Source organism: Penicillium vulpinum, assembly GCF_028829585.1.
Source record: "Penicillium vulpinum strain IBT 29486 chromosome Unknown utg000004l_segment0_segment0, whole genome shotgun sequence".
In the NCBI taxonomy this organism is placed as follows: Eukaryota; Fungi; Ascomycota; class Eurotiomycetes; order Eurotiales; family Aspergillaceae; genus Penicillium; species Penicillium vulpinum.
Window position 1 is genome coordinate 1,801,599 of NW_026643244.1, and position 15,957 is coordinate 1,817,555.

The window sequence follows — 15,957 nt, forward strand, 5'->3', positions numbered from 1 at the left end:
GTCTGTTGCAGTAGATCTACACCGGATGAACCACATCATCGAAGTCAACGAAGAGTTTTCATATGCTGTGGTGGAGCCTGGTGTGACTTTCACCGATCTTTACAACTACTGTGTTGAGAATAAGCTATCTGTATGGCCTAGTGTCCCATCTCTTGGCTGGGGTAGTGTCGTGGGAAATGTAAAGTCTCTTCCGAATGATACAGAGAAAAAGATATCTAAAAATTGCTATAGACACTCGATCGAGGCACCGGTTTCACCCCAACCGCAACCCACCACCAGAACATCAGTGGATTGGAGGTTGTCCTGGCAAATGGAGACGTTGTCAGAACTGGCCAATTCGGGATTTCAAATTCAAAAGCAGCTCACCTGTCCAAGTTCTCTTTTGGTCCATCAATTGAAGGCCTTTTCCTTCAGAGTAACCTTGGAATTGTCACTAAAATGGGAATTTGGTTATATCCTCAACCACCTGCGTACGCATCATGCACGATCGACTTGCCAAATTTGGAGGACGTGGAACAGCTCGTTGATCTCTTCAACAAGTTACGCCAGAACGGCGTTGTCCCCAATACCTTCTACGTCTCATCTCTGACAGAATTTGTTGCAATGACAGGGACGCGGGAAAAGGCCTGGTCTGGACAAGGCCCAATCCCTCTTTGGCGTCTTCGTGAGTTGCAGAAAGAACTAGATGTGGGATTTTGGAATGGAAAGTTTGGTCTTTATGGTCCACTTGAGGTGGTGGAAGGCCATGTGCAGGCAATCAAACGTCTCGCTGCTGAACGCCTTCCGACAGCTCGTTTCCAGAGCAAGGTATTCAGCGGTAAAGATGGAAAGCCTCTGAAAGCAGAGGATGTGCCACCCGAGGAAGGTGGATTATTCGTGGGCGTTCCCTCATTATGGAGCTTGCCCATGATCAAATTCAGACTCCCTGAGAAGGGTGGTGGTGTTGCTGGTCATATTGACTATTCTCCTATCATTCCGAGCTCAGGAAAAGCCGTTCTGGAGTGGGTGAAACTTTCACAAAAAATCTGCGAGGACAATGGCTTTGATCTTTTCTGTGATTTCTTCATGCACGAGCGCCATGTCATCTTTGTCAACTTCATGACCTTCGACAAAGCTAATCTCACCCACCGCGTATCCATGAAGGAGATTTTCCGTGGACTGCTCAAGGAGGCTAAATCCCGAGGCTACAGTGCCTATCGAACGCATTTGAATTTCATGGGTAAGACAGCGAAAGGAAAGCCAACTTGAAGTAATGGTTACTGACCTAATTTTCAGATGCTGTGGCTGATTTCTACGACTTCAACAATTACGCTTATCGTCGCTTTGTGGAACACCTGAAGGTATGTCATTAAGTCTCGGAATATATAATCATTTGCCAATCAGTCTACGGGTCTAATATTATGCTATTAGGATTCTATCGACCCTAAAAGCATTCTCTCTCCAGGCAAGCAGGGGATTTGGGGTCGTCGGTTCCGACGAAACGATAAGCTCCGGGGCCTTCTTTGAGTCCTGATATATACTACATTGATAGCACAAGTTATTTCTAGCCAGTCAAGTCAATTCTCACTATTTTAGTGTCCAAATTATCTCACTTCATTTCTTTATTACCCTTTTATCATATTCCGTCATACTCATATAGAAAACGGTAATCTTCGAATGTGCTGGCATTTTCGTTTCAGCAAGGCATATCACATGTTCGGTTGTCACACATTTTTTTTTTAAACATTCAAATCTTAATATACCTGATCAGAAATTATGGAGAGATACTAATTCCCTTGCCGTGGAAGCTCTACAGGCTTGGTGATACAGTCCACCAGGGGGTTCTGAACTTGTTTGAACTTTGACCAGCAAGGGCTACTACTACATGTTGATGTGATTAGCGCCTAGTAGCAAAGTATCTCTCATGGCTCTCTTATGCTACGGGCCTTGATAGCTGGCCTATTCTGATAAAATAATTCCTAGTGAAAGACGCAGACTTGATTGAAGCATTATTTGAGTGAATTTCATTGATTGATTATTTACTATAGGCTAGCTCAGATTTTCCACACTAGGTACAAGTACAGCCCATTGGTAGCAAAATATCCCGTCAATTACAAATTTGTCTTCGCAGAGTGATAATGCTGAGTAAAGTCGTACTCAATTGAAAATGCACCCTGTCTAAGTATATCTCGCGTTGCAGAATCCGTCTCGGCCTTTTTGACGAGTTGAAGGAACCCGTCCCTCTGCATGATCGTATCGGGGTCTTGGTCAAAGACACGTCGAAGGTTCTCGCTGGAGATTGGGTTGATGATTTTGTTGTACTTTTCCCGCCGTACTTCGTCATAAAGTGTCAAGATGCTCTCATCAGCTTGTCCACTGTATACTCCAAAGAGACAGTCATATAGCCCCCCGATATCGACGATCCCCCCAGTCAGACCAAGACCACCGAAGGGGTTGCACACTGTGCACCAGTTATTATCATGTAATTTTAAATCTTGACTATAGGAGACATACAATGAGCTGCATCGGAAGCCAACAGTATACGACCAACCCGCATCTTGGTGGCAATTCGTTGATGAACTTTATAAGGACTGAAGTTGGCGAGCTTGTAGTCCTCCGGATTAGGATGGCCTGGTAGCATGGTCTTAAACTTCATGGGTTGTCTTTCCTTCAACTGCTCTGGCGTTAAGCCTGGCAGTTCGCCGTAAGTTACGCGCCACAAGCCATCGTCGGTGATCCGCGCGATCATATGGTAATGTTCGGGATGAATGATGAAAGTCGAGTCAATGTCGACTCCATGTTTCTCGAATGGATAATAAACCTAATTCCAGATAATCAGAACTGATGATCTAATTTATTGAGGAGTAGATACCTCACATTTGTCGCCACAAGCTGCTCTTCCCAAGTGAATCCGTCAAAGCCAGCATTGGTAAACAGAGACCGGCGGACTATGCTACTAGCACCATCACACCCCACAATGTACTGCGCATTCAAAGTCTTCTTTCCCTCAGGAGTTTCCACAATAACCCAAGAGGTAGATTCATCCTGACCGACAGAAACAACCTTATTATTGAAAAGCACCTCAATATCAGGGTAATTCTTGAGATGTCCCTCTAGTACCTCATGCAGTTTGTTTAGAGGAAGGCAGATCATAGGGTGTTTTTCCTCTCCTGTTGGCCCAGGAATCATAGCCAGGGTCTCCCCATGAAGCTTGCGCCAGGATACCCCCGAAGGAAAGAAGCCACCCTTGGCTTTCATATCCTCAAAAACACCCGCTCTCTGTAGTTCCCGTACAGCAGTAGGGCCGTAGTGGGTAGCCCGTGGACGATCGTCAAATTTCTCTGCAGCTTCAAGCAATTGCACAGAGATACCTTGCTTTCCCAAAAGGAGAGCCAGGAGGATCCCACTGGGACCGCCCCCTACAATAATCACGAATGGATTGGTCATTTGGAACTCGACGAAATCCGATTGATTTTTCTGTGCGAAGCAGCTTTGACTCGTATCTGGGCATATACAAGGGAGTTTATATTATGTATTTATGAGGACCCCTCCATAGTATCACTATCTGGCTATGATGAATTACCCCACATTGGAATTTCTCTCCACTTTTTTCATATGGGGTTTGGCGAAACTTGCTGAATTAAGCTATTTCTCTATTTCATTTCGGTTTTACTCGGTCAAACCAACAAACAACTACACAGTAGGCTTCGATTACGATTGTAGAAATGTGAGACAGAAAAAGAGCTTGATAGTTCCTAGTTTCCGGATTTCATATATACCCAATGCAATCATCGCGTCTATTTCCAAAGCTATGCCCCTCAAAGTTGGATTTTTGCGTCCAAGTATGAACATGATATTCTGGCACAGATCCAATTTCAGCCATGTAGGATTGAACAGCCTCTTGCCGCGTGCTCCACGGATCTAACAATGGATCAAACATTTTCATGAGCGGGAAGGAAACTCCATCTGAGTCAGGTGCTTCTGAATTTCCTTGTAAGATCGAACCATGCGACGCCATGGGTGATGATAATAAGGGAGAGAGACTGTCATGGGGTTGGCTGCAACCGAAAAAGGCACCCGTAGGTTCCCCAATTGTTCCGAAAATGGCTGGTTTGGAGCCGACGGATGGGAAAAAGGCTTCACATTGAAGGAGGCGATCATAGGCGGAGATTGTGGCAGGATGATCCATAGTGCACGATATATCGAATGTTGGATTCCTTGGCGGCGACAAGGGACGATACAATCGAGCACCTGGTCGCACTATTTCTGTGGGTGCGCTGAATTCAGAGATGAGTGGGAATGTATTGGCATAGAAAGAGGAGGTGGAGTGCATTGGAATATTCAGCGGATGAATGTCAGGCTTTGGATCAGGCTGTTGTTGTGGCTCTCCATCGTGGTCAAATTTCTCATGCCGCTGTAAGGCATCTCTAGTTAATGGTCATTGGTCAGCACTTCACAACTAACTAGGTATAGGTATGCCGCTAACTCATTTTTCACAATGGATATAACCGGAGGGTGGGTAGAGTAGATACATACAGTCTGGAATAGCGCTTAGGGCAACCGGCACATTTGAATGGTCTTTCTTTCGTGTCTGATTTCTACTAGTCAGCTTCAGTTTCTTCAAGCGCTGACAAGACTAACGAGTTTTTTTGTGACGAATGCAGTGGCTGAATCGCTTGAAAGTCCTTTGACAGACTGAACAGGTGTGTTTTCGTGATCTCGGGAAGGCCATAATGTGTCTACGGGGAATTGCTCTGATTCCCAAACACAGAGCCAAAATGTGATATGCGATATGAATATACTGCTGTAAACTTGCACTTTATTTCTTATTGTTCTTCTATGCTAAGTTACTGTAATAATTTCAAAAAGAGCTTGAAAGTGGTTCCTTCCCCACCTTGATGTGGGGGAATTTCACGAAGTCTTAACGTCTAGATATCGTTCACGTGGCGGAGAAAATGGACTTGGTACGTCCAGCATGATACCTATGTATGCAAATATATATGTATGCATATTTGTAAATCCAATTTTCTCAAGGCATAGAGACATAGGGGAAAGCTCAAGGGGAGCGCACAGCATGTGGGGTAAACGTAGGGAATCTAGTGGGGATGTGGCGGTTTTGAAGGAGAGGATTTATACACCCCGCCACATTGGAGAGGATTCATGAAGTCAATAGATGAAACTTTTTTGATAAATACCCAAACAGAAATATTTTATGAGATCCAATTTTGAAAGGGGTAGATGGAGAGCAATATAATAGAACCAAAGAACCAAAACTTGTACTTTTCGTAGCTATGCATGTTATTAGGTCCATATAAACCGGACCCTTTTTCTAATTCTGTATGGAGCTTTAATTGCTTCAGCTGGAGAGATGGTTCGCTTACGTCTCCCAGGAAGGCTGACCATGCTTAGTTGGTAGCCTCAAACTCGAATAGGGTGACCACTGCAGTCCTAGCTCACTCCGTTAAAAGAAGATGGCACATAGCAGTCCCTCTCAAAGCATGGTAATGGAGAAGGTTGACAATATTCTCACATGCTAAATTTATAGACAACATCGCGGAACGTCCAGGGATGTTTATCCATGAAGGCAGTGGATGCAGGGACAACCAATCGGATAAATCTCCCCCGCAAAACAATCTTGGACGTTCATTAAATAGCCGCGGAGAAAGATTAAGCTCCTTCCCCAGGATCATGGATCTTTCTTCTGCTATACACCATATGTACAACTCTGGAGGCTTCATGAATGTAATCATTATGCCACCCCCGTCTCCAGATCATGCCCAATCAAAACGAAGATATCCTTGTCCCATGTGCTCGAAATCCTTTACCCGAAGTGAACATCGTATCCGACACGAGCGCAGCCGTGAGTCCACTCATATATATTCTTCTTATATCTCCTAACCCCTATACCACTAGATACGTTAGAGAAGCCATTTTCTTGTCGATACTGTCGTCGAAAATACGCCCGCCGGTAAGTACCGGATGCCGGATGCCGGATGCCCGATATATGCACAGCAAAATATAACTAATCGCGAGAAAAAGGGACTTGGTATTACGGCATGAAAAAACAATTCACAAGGACGAATACACAAAGGGAGCTTGCCGTAGAAAGAAAAATGTGCCTTCCGCGATAGACCCTATCACAGACCCCGCCCTAGGAACGGATGATATAGTGGAAGGTGAGTGCTTCGCTACCCCACTGTTTGAGCGGGTAACTGACCGATTATAAATTAGGGTCGCCTTCATCTTCCAGCCCAGAGATCACATCGCCACCCCAACCTGCTTCGTCAAATCAAAGCCACTGTGGCATCCTGACAGCACCTCCTGCCGCATTACCTACCCCCCAGCCTTGCTTAGATACGATTCTAATCGATGAATTAACCTCCATTGGTGGCCAAAATGACCAGAGAGAAACTTCCCAGCAATTCCTGCCTGATACTTCCACGGCGGCCAAAGAGTATGATATGTTTGAGAAAACACTTCAAGCCTCCGAGCTGAATCCCTCGCAGCCATGGAGCGCAATCCCCGGGTGTGAGTTGAGCGAAGCTCAGGACGAAACGGGGCCCTACTGGGCACTTTTTGGTATTTCTCCGCCGTTTGACATTACCGGTGGATTTGACCGACGCCCTTAAAACTCATTTCATTTGAATAACGCGGGCCGGGAAGCGCCTGCTTTTCTTCAAGAGCTTTCCCCACCCCTAGAGAACATGAACATTCAACCCGACGCTCTGCATGTCGGCCTTCCTACTGTGGTCATACCTGACCGTCCAAGAACTAAGCCTGTTATGTTCACGGAAGACATGCGACGGAATATAATATCCAATTTGCTGAATATAGGCTTTGATGCAAGTATAGCCACGGCTGTCCCGTCTGCGGCTGTGATTCAAAATTGCGTGCGTGGGTATTTCGAGCGATTCCACATCCATTATGTCCTCTTTCACCCACATACCTTAAACCTCAACCAGATGGCGAGCCCTCTCATCCTCGTCATATGCGCAATCGGGGCACTGTATCGACTGGACCGTAAACTATCGGCATTCTTAATTTGCATGGCAGAGAGAGCTCTTGATATGCTCTGCGTAAAGAGAGATGGCGGCGCAGCGACTCCATCATTCGAAGCGAACGCTACCAGGTCGTCGACCAGGCAAACCACGACCTCCCCGAAACCCCTTTGGGAGCTGCAGACACGAGTCTTGCTTGTGTTTGTCGCTGCGATTGGTGGACAATCAGCGTTTAGTCGAAAGGCGATCGATGGGATTGGTTGTAAGTCTTTTCAATCCTATACTACAGTGCACGCTGACAAGCTTGTATGTAGTTCTTGCTTGCGTAGGAGCTCCGAAAACTTCACGTAGTATGCACTTTGCTAATTTCTCCAGGAATATCGCATCTTAGCATCCTATCTATATCGTGATTCATGGCAGGCTTATGTGTCTTGGAATCAATGGATCGAAAGAGAATCCAAAAAGCGGTCAGTTTGCTGAGCGAAAATACGCCCAGGAGCACCATCTGACTGTCCCCAGGGTTCTTCATGCAATCCTTATGATTAGTGATATTCTATACACCGCCTTTCGCGTTCCTCCCGTTATTTCCATCGCCCAGGAATATGATGTCGATCTACCAGATGATGATGAACTATGGCATGCACCAACAGAGCTTGACTGGATGCTCATCACGCAAGCTAGAACACGAGATCCACTGCCAAGTGTGCGAAGTGCAGTTTCCCAGATATTGCACGGAGGATCTCCAGAAATAGGGCTCGTGTCGGATCAGTTGTCGCCGTGTGCTGTGGCTGTCATCATGCATGCCATATCCATACACACATGGCACCTGATACAGAGTGCCCAAACGTTGACAGGATTTGGGCTAAACCCGCATCCTGCCGAGGGCGTTCAAGACTTGCTCACCTCACGGATTGAGACAGCTCTTTCGCGATGTTACGTAATGATTTCTAATGCCCGAGCTGTGAATGAATCGACATGGAATGAGACCGAAGGTCCCATTTTATTCAATAGCCTGACCATGCTCCGGGGGATCCACATCCGGGTACTCACTGGTGTAGGTGGGCTTGACCGTATGGTCTTGCTGAGTGATGACGAGGAAGATATGGCGGCGGCGGTTAAAGACTATGTTGCTCAAAATTCGAAGTGGCACGCAGCTTCCGCAAAGACCGCTTGTGTGACCTTCGACGGTATTATGACGATTCTCAAATCTGACGCATTCCTGTTGCGCAAAACTGCTGCTTTCAACTGGGGCGTCGAGCATGCCCTGGTTGGCATTGATTGTGGTAAGTACGCATGTCTTTACTGCCCAAATACAGCTGGCTATTGTCACAAAGCCACACTCTCGTACAGAACGTGACCTAACCCTAGCGCCAGCAATATTCATAAGCAGTTGCATCCAGAAAATCCAACTCCGCCAAAAGCGACACGAGGATGCTAATCCTGCAGAATCAGAGCTTCTGAAGACGGCAACAGACCTTTTGGTGGACATGGAGCATGTTTCCGACGAACAAGAGTCACTTTCTGCAGGCATACTACGAATGTGGAAGCAGTTCTACGACGATATATGGGTCTGGGGAGGTAGGTTATGACCATCATCATGTTATTTGCTCGTCAAGCTAACCTATTGCAGTTACACCCCGGATTGCTCGGTTGTTTGAGAAACTCGCATGCGCTTATGATTTACAACTCGCTTCGGTTGGTGATGCCGATTGAATTACGACACAATGAGAAGCGAAGGGGTGGAATCCCCCTCCAGCCCATATCACTCGACGCCTAATAGTAGGAAGATTACTTCGTTTGGACTCGGTCTTCATAGTAACCGGGAGCGATGCGAGTATGGTCTCCATTGATATAAATGAGCGCAGGAAAGAAATTGGCCCAACCCAGGGACACTGAGAAACATTTTGCAAAATTTACCAAGACTGATGTGGCCTACGTTCAATGAAGCTTGTATTCCAGCTGTGGCGTAGGCCAAGTCACAGCAAGCTCTATTATTTGGTTCGTAGGTGGTCAATTCAACCAACCAATGCACCAATATCCTACTAACTAGGTCAAAACAATGATCGAGGAGATTTCCACAACCGATGAACCTCAGCATGAGTGATGCCAACAATTCTTCCTAAGGCTCAATCAACAGACCTGGCAGCAGGCAATGAACAGAACAATGTCAGCAATATTGATATTGGTACTATACTCGAGATTAGATATATGGGCAGAGGCTTATGCCAGACCTAGCAAGCAACAAAGAACGCAGTGGCAAATAACACCCAAAAGAATTGTAGATTGCCTTCAATCAAACTCGTGATATTTTGAAACTTTTCAACAAATGTACTGAGCCCTCTCCTAGTGGATGGCAAATTTCTCAGGTGGCACTGTCTTATAATGAATTCTCTCAAGAGATATTCCATCTCATGACTGTCTTTTGACACAAGAAAATATTTCATATGACTAGAAACTTCGAAGCTCTAAGCTCTAGTGCCACACCACATGAAAACATTCCTAAACTGTTGATCTTTGAAAGACTATCTCAAAAAGATCCATGTAGACTAAATGTCACAAGACAAATTCATTTCAACCAAGTCTCGAAGGACTTTCCAACTACTACATATGTTCATAAGATGTATAAATATGACATCTATATACTGTAGACACCTATGTATAAAGCACGTTCCTATAAGCAGCGGCTAACCGGATCCAAATATGAAAACTGACAACTACCGATTAAAGTTTCAGCCGGGGGTATATTTGCCGGCAAAAAGGAAAGAACAGCCCACCCGCACATCTGTTGAAAGTGGCAACCGAAATTTCGACGTTGGGAAACCATCTGGAGAAAAGGTACCATTTCGGCTCCGAACCGAAAAATACTAGTGTGCATACACGTAAGTATTTTCAAAACATCCGGCAAATGGTACACTGTATACCCGAAGGAACGGTCACGTAACGGGACGACCCGCATAGAAAATAGAAATTAATTTTTATATTACATTTTTATATTGGCCCCCGCTCCCTAGAACTGTAATATGATGTCATATGGCTTGCGTGTGCATGTCGGAGATTTAGTTATCCGAATGCATGTAGGACGTATTTTGTGTTATGTTCTATGTCGTTTGCAATGCTGAATTTATGGAACATGTACGGAGTAGGTTGTAGTAGGACCTTGGAAGTCACCTGAGCAGTGAAGAACATTATTATGTAATGCAGCTAAATACCTATATAGGTAAATAGCCCACAAAATACATGTACTGTACAATATATATGGCAAGTAATGTACTATATAGGCATATTGCAGCTGCGGTACGGAGTACACCTTTCTAATTTTAGGGACGTTGTATATTATACATTCCCTCTTCAACACATGACTCTGTCTCTAACTTTCTTCACTACATATGTTGTACATATAGTTGCCACTACAGTGATCATCTCTAACTGCAATCATACCTAAAGCCTCCACCACACCACACCTACATTCTTGTGCAACAAGGCAAGAATCTCAGTCAAAAGGCCGATTGCATATCTTCTAGTGGAAGTGATGTTCAACATCTGCAGCTATCCATCTATAGTCCTTTAAACAGTAAAAGTTTAGATTATCATGCTATAAATTGCATTAAGACTTAATCAGTTCTTCAAGGATATTCCCTTTATTCTGTATACTACACCCCGATCTATCCAATATACATTGTAAGCATGATTGGTCTATCGAGATATACATATACAACCCAAGCAGATTTAAACAAGAATTTAACAAGGTACATAGACGATCTCGATAGGGTTTCCATAGATTTAATTTGTATCCGCCGCTAATTCAGGGACGTGTTTGGTTTTGCTATACGAACTAGTTTGAAATCCGATATTCGGCAATCTCGTTGTAAACTCGGGATTGTGTTTCTTATCAATATAGGAAAAAAAAAGATCTATCAAAACGCCTAGAGGCTAGTATTTATCTAAGTAATGTAAGTTGTGATGCCCAGATCTATACGGAGATATCTACTCGATATGGATATAGCAATGACGTATCGCTGAAAGAGACCAGATCAAATAAGGAAATAAGATGAAAATTTCCCCTAATTTGGTTGGTACGGAGTAATACTCCAGATCTAAGCATCAAAATGGATACGGATACGACGACTCCATCTCTCTCTGATCTCCAGGGCTGGAAGATCACAACCACAAAGAGGAATTGATACATCTGCTGTCCAACTGATCGATACTAGTACTAATCGTCGCAATAGGTACATATATACGGAGTAGATATCTGACAAAAAAAAGCCACGAAAAGAAAGAAAAAAAAGCCCCCGAGTCATGTACCATAACGATCTCGAAATGGGCGTTTTTCCCGATCTGAAGACCTGATAATACGTCCAACCCCCCGATACGGAACAGCCACTGAAATTGCGACCCAAGGGAACCCTTCAGACTCCCGACGACTCCCGAGCCCGAAAGCCACCTGCGTATTGGGCTGACAGGAGAGAAAGGACAGTTCCTCCAATCAAAAAATCGATATAAACCCGAAACAGCGGTTGCTGGATCTTCCCTGCCCACTTAGACAAACCATAGTGACGAGGGGGGTTTAACCAACCGTGTTCCTGGGAACCTGGGGTCGAACCTTGGGACGTCATTTTGTTGATTTTTTTGTGGCGGAAGCCACTGTAAGCCACCACACGAGTCCGTGGTCCACTATGTTGATGTGGACTGATTTGTGGATCGCGAGGCGTCAATTTCCTTTATGGTACATCCGTTCCCCAAACATATTTTCTACTCAATTTAGGGGGGGGGGGAGGGGGGTTTAAGTGTCTATCAGTCTCGGATAATGGTTTCAAGTGCCAAGAACTCATTATTAAACGTATGATTGTTCCAAGGTTCTAAGGTGCCAAGGGTTGCATTGCTGCTAGTGGCGTTTTGGTGTGGCTGATGGCGTTCAACAATTCGAATACTACATTGAATCTTGTGCTCAAGCTAGAGTAAGGTACGACTTCTACGTGCAAGATCACAATTGAGGTAGCAAGGTCATCGTATTCTGTACCTGCACCGGAGCGGCTGACTTGTAGTCCCATCCCATCCCCCGACTATCTAATCAAATGATAAAGCCTGTATATAAGCATACAGACATAGACATGAATAGAGACCCCAGAAAAATTTAAACGCTCAAGGCTGGTAAAGACCAGCAACCAACAAAAAAAAAAAAGAAAAGAAAAAAAAAAAAAAAAACAAAGGGTATCAACCTCGTATGCTCGGTTCTCGACCAGATCGAAATAATAAACCATAACAAAGACATCAATACTTCCATGACCTATCGACTCATATACCGTCGTAGACAGTGGATAAGCAACGCTAAAATCAAACAAAAAAAAAGATGTGTCAATAAAAAAAGCAAAAATATAATGTAACAGGTTATCGCTGCTCGGAGACTCGTTTATTATCCCCGTGTTCAACGCCTGTAGAAGAAGAGGTGAATCCCAGCCCATTGAGAGACAATATATGAGAACATGGAATGAAAAGATGAGTAACTGGTGCTCTGAAAGAAAAAACTCGTGCGTTGTAGATCAGAGCTGAAAGAACACAATGGCTAGCAATGCCAGATGGAGTAAGGCGAAAAGAAATTTACTTTTGCATTATGTTTGAATTTCAAAGCCCGGTGGACATGGCCTTGAAATGTAGGGCTTGCAGGTTCAATAGGTTAATTTTAGCTCCACGGGAGATCCTGGTGTGCCAGAAGCATTGCCGTTGGGACCTGATGCTTCGGAGATGTCGAGGATCATGTCTTGACCCTCTGGAAGATGACGGACCACATCGTCATCCATTAAGACTCGCATACCTTTCTCATTGGCATGCAGGATATTTGAGATTCGCATCGGATCGATCTGGTATTTCTCGGTGATTTTTCTGACAAGGTCTCGAACGGTACGCTCCGTCAAATAGATTGCACGGTAATAGTCATCTGAACGTTTCGCGTTTCCAGTGAATCGAATATAGAAGCATGCAACTGAGAAGGCAATTAGTAAGGAGATTAATGATCAGGGTTGCTCGAAAACTTACTCGGCTTGGGAGGGCGTTCCACCGGAGGTCGGTAGGCCAAGTCTACACCCACGGCTTCTATGAAGCCCCTTGAGACTTGGTCGCTAGAAGAAATTCTCTGGATGGTGGTTGGGCAGTTTCCTAATCTGAGTGCTTGGGTAGGCGGCGAATTCGAAGAAGAGGTATTGGTGTTAGGCGGCGAAGGCATCATCGATTCTAATTCGCGTGTGCTTGAGCGACTCATATTCGTATAATGAGGGGAATCGCCCTCACCTGATAACTGAATGGGATATAGATCGGGATCGTCGAATTTTTCACCACGTAAGCCGAAAATGCTCACTGAGCGAGTAGAGGAGAACATCTCCTGCATGCTAGCCAACTTGGCCTGGAGATCATCCTCCAAGGAAATTTTCTCTGGGGGAGCGTCGTCCGAGTCTATCGACCAAGTCCGCTTGTGGTTCAAACTTTTGTCAGATCCCTTTGTGGTAGCAGAAAGATTGTTTCCCCGTTTGCGCTTGGCAAATCCACCCCCCATTTCTGCCTGGGAGACTTGCTGCTTAAGCTTATCGATGGTCTTCTTGACGTGCGCGATGTCGTTGGACAGCTTCCGCTCGGCACCGTGATCCCGGAAAAGCTTTACTTTGCAGTAAGACAACTCCATATCGCGCGGTACGCCTGTCTCCTCGCCTGGTGATAAAAGCTCGGTTTTGGCGCACAGTCTAACTGGAATTCCCTTCACACCTTTGGAGTGGCTGAAATCGGTGGAGAGGAAATTAAACCGCACGGGGATGTTGCAATCCGATAAGCCGGTCGCTGGGTTGACAGTCCAAGTGACACAGAACCCGTCGACCGTCATACTCTCGACTTGGACCTGTCGGTGCCTGTGGGCATCACTGCCACCTTGTAAAGGATCCACATATTCAACAGCTAATAATTTCCCACCCCGTTGATGGGCTTCTGTCGTACCACGGCCTTCCTTCCATAGTTGCCAACATGTTGACGGTTTCGCTCGTTGTTCTTGCTCTTCAAAGGAAATGCGGACAAATGTTCTGTATCGAAGGGTTTCGTGGTTGATCATTGGGGGAGTTGTGTCGGTAACTGTAAGGTTGTATGCTTGGCCCTTATTGAGATAGGTAACGGGGATTTCACTTAGGTTTTTCACCATGGCGGTTGGTGCTCGTAGAGAAACACTGAATCGGAATCTAGAATGTAATAAAAACACGGTTAGTATTGACCAGAAATACCTTCCCCCTCCCCCTTTTTTTTATCAAATCATTCAACTCACTTTTCACCCTTGGCATAGGACATGTCACCAGCCATTTGAGCCGGAAAGTCTGTCGAGGCCGTCACGTTGGATGCAGTTTCGATATGTGCATCATTCAGGGAAGAGTCGTCCAGAGTATCGTCCATGGCGTCGTATCCGGTGTCGCGGTGCATGAATGCGCTTGGTGCATATGACGGTTGCTGTGCGTATTGGTTCATGTCATGCATTGGATTTATGAACTGCGGGTGGAAAGGCTCAAAGCCATGGCTGTGGTGATTGTGTACAGATGGCATCCCTGACAGTGGAGTGATCAAGTGCATCCCTGTTGGCGTATGCAAATCGCCTGCTTGATTATGGAACATTGCACCCATTCCACCAGAAGTTGGAGTGTAAAATCCTGAATGCTGGTTGACAAGAGGCATCATGGAATACGAAGCGGATTCCATCCATGAGGGTGTCAATCCCAGTTCTTGCATATTTCGAGGAGTGCGGTCGTTGTTGGTGATAGGGAACTTCATATTATGAGTCTCCATTTTCACATCGTTGTTCTCGGCCATCCTATTCGAATTGCTTTGTCAGTTCTAATCTCATCCCTTTTACCTGGTAGAGTAGATGATGTACACACCTTGCGGCCATCATAGGTTCAGCTGCCCTCACATTGTGCAAGGTTTCGGTTGACGCACTCTCACTGTCTCGTCGAGGGACAATTTCTGAAAATGCTTGCTGGAAGCGACTGATGAACTCACCGTCTGGCTTCTGAGCGTTGTTCCTATGCAGAGAGATAAAACGTTAGAGATAAAAAGCATTATAGAACTTGGAACGTAAAAAGAAACAACTTACCGGCTGCTAAACATTGGGATTTATTTTATCAATGCCTCACGTGTAAAGGAAAGAAACAAAAAAAAAATATGGCACAGCAAGTCGTGGCTCACGGCCAGTAGATTTGGATGTGCTCTGGTCTTGAGTTTCAAAGACGTGGACGAGAACGTAAGTGGTCGTGGAATATCGTTGGGAAAGTGTTGGGATTGCCGTAGTATGCAGTGTTCATCCGAAGCCTTTCAAGCAAAATGTTCTAGAGGAACTTCCTCTAAATGTGTAAACGACTAGGATGTGAAATTTGGAAGTACGAAAACGGAAGATCAGGGTCTAGATCAAGGGGGGAGGAGGTGAAGATATAAAAAGTCCACAAATTTCAAAAATAGTAATGGAGTATTTTTCCTGAGGTCCTTCCCATAGGGGATTGGAGGGAATGATATATATAATTGGAGAGAGAGAGGGGTGGAAGGAGGGGAGAGATGACGATCGTGTTTAAGGGAGGGGAGAATGGAAAGGAATAGTCAAGATGGTACGGTCAATGACCCTCCAATGAAAGATCCATGAGGGATGCCACATAAAACTGTCATCCACTGAGCCACACTTCTACAAAAGTGGGGCTGGAACTCGGAAGATTTTAGGAGAGAAAAGGCCCTGGGAGACACCGGGAGCTGTCGCCACCAAGAAAAACTGATAAGGACAGGGGCCACATGGAACCAATAGACAAAAAAACAGAGCATTGAAAAAGAAGACCTTTTGAGATAGAAGGCGTTTTTTTCATTTCTTTTTTCATTTCAATTTTATTTTTTCATTCTCGTTTCTCTTCAAAATAACCTCAAATGGTCGAAACTTCCAAATAAATTCTATACAATTTTTTTTAGAGCTATAAAA

General features: G+C 45.0%; 4 protein-coding genes across 4 annotated transcripts; 2 read left to right on the forward strand and 2 right to left on the reverse strand.

Moving 5' to 3' along the window:
• Positions 1 to 25: 25 nt before the first annotated feature.
• On the forward strand, positions 26 to 1,506 carry N7479_009236 (FAD-binding oxidoreductase; the record flags this gene model as incomplete). Its single annotated transcript, XM_057256929.1, has 4 exons — positions 26 to 178; positions 232 to 1,219; positions 1,276 to 1,340; positions 1,411 to 1,506. The coding sequence occupies 4 exons, from the start codon at positions 26 to 28 to the stop codon at positions 1,504 to 1,506; spliced, it is 1,302 nt and encodes a 433-aa protein (XP_057104387.1).
• A 584-nt stretch (positions 1,507 to 2,090) lies between these two features.
• Positions 2,091 to 3,426, reverse strand: N7479_009237 (FAD-dependent oxidoreductase; the record flags this gene model as incomplete). Its single annotated transcript, XM_057256930.1, has 3 exons — positions 2,091 to 2,440; positions 2,494 to 2,800; positions 2,857 to 3,426. 3 exons carry the CDS (start codon positions 3,424 to 3,426, stop codon positions 2,091 to 2,093), a joined length of 1,227 nt encoding a protein of 408 aa, XP_057104388.1.
• A 2,326-nt stretch (positions 3,427 to 5,752) lies between these two features.
• On the forward strand, positions 5,753 to 8,690 carry N7479_009238 (uncharacterized protein; the record flags this gene model as incomplete). Its single annotated transcript, XM_057256931.1, has 9 exons — positions 5,753 to 5,839; positions 5,902 to 5,947; positions 6,123 to 6,155; positions 6,211 to 6,507; positions 6,832 to 7,283; positions 7,353 to 7,444; positions 7,497 to 8,260; positions 8,328 to 8,555; positions 8,608 to 8,690. The coding sequence occupies 9 exons, from the start codon at positions 5,753 to 5,755 to the stop codon at positions 8,688 to 8,690; spliced, it is 2,082 nt and encodes a 693-aa protein (XP_057104389.1).
• Positions 8,691 to 12,643: 3,953 nt separating this feature from the next.
• N7479_009239 (grainyhead-like protein) lies at positions 12,644 to 15,107 on the reverse strand (the record flags this gene model as incomplete). Its single annotated transcript, XM_057256932.1, has 5 exons — positions 12,644 to 12,957; positions 13,011 to 14,191; positions 14,275 to 14,811; positions 14,879 to 15,022; positions 15,094 to 15,107. 5 exons carry the CDS (start codon positions 15,105 to 15,107, stop codon positions 12,644 to 12,646), a joined length of 2,190 nt encoding a protein of 729 aa, XP_057104390.1.
• Between the last annotated feature and the right edge of the window lie 850 nt (positions 15,108 to 15,957).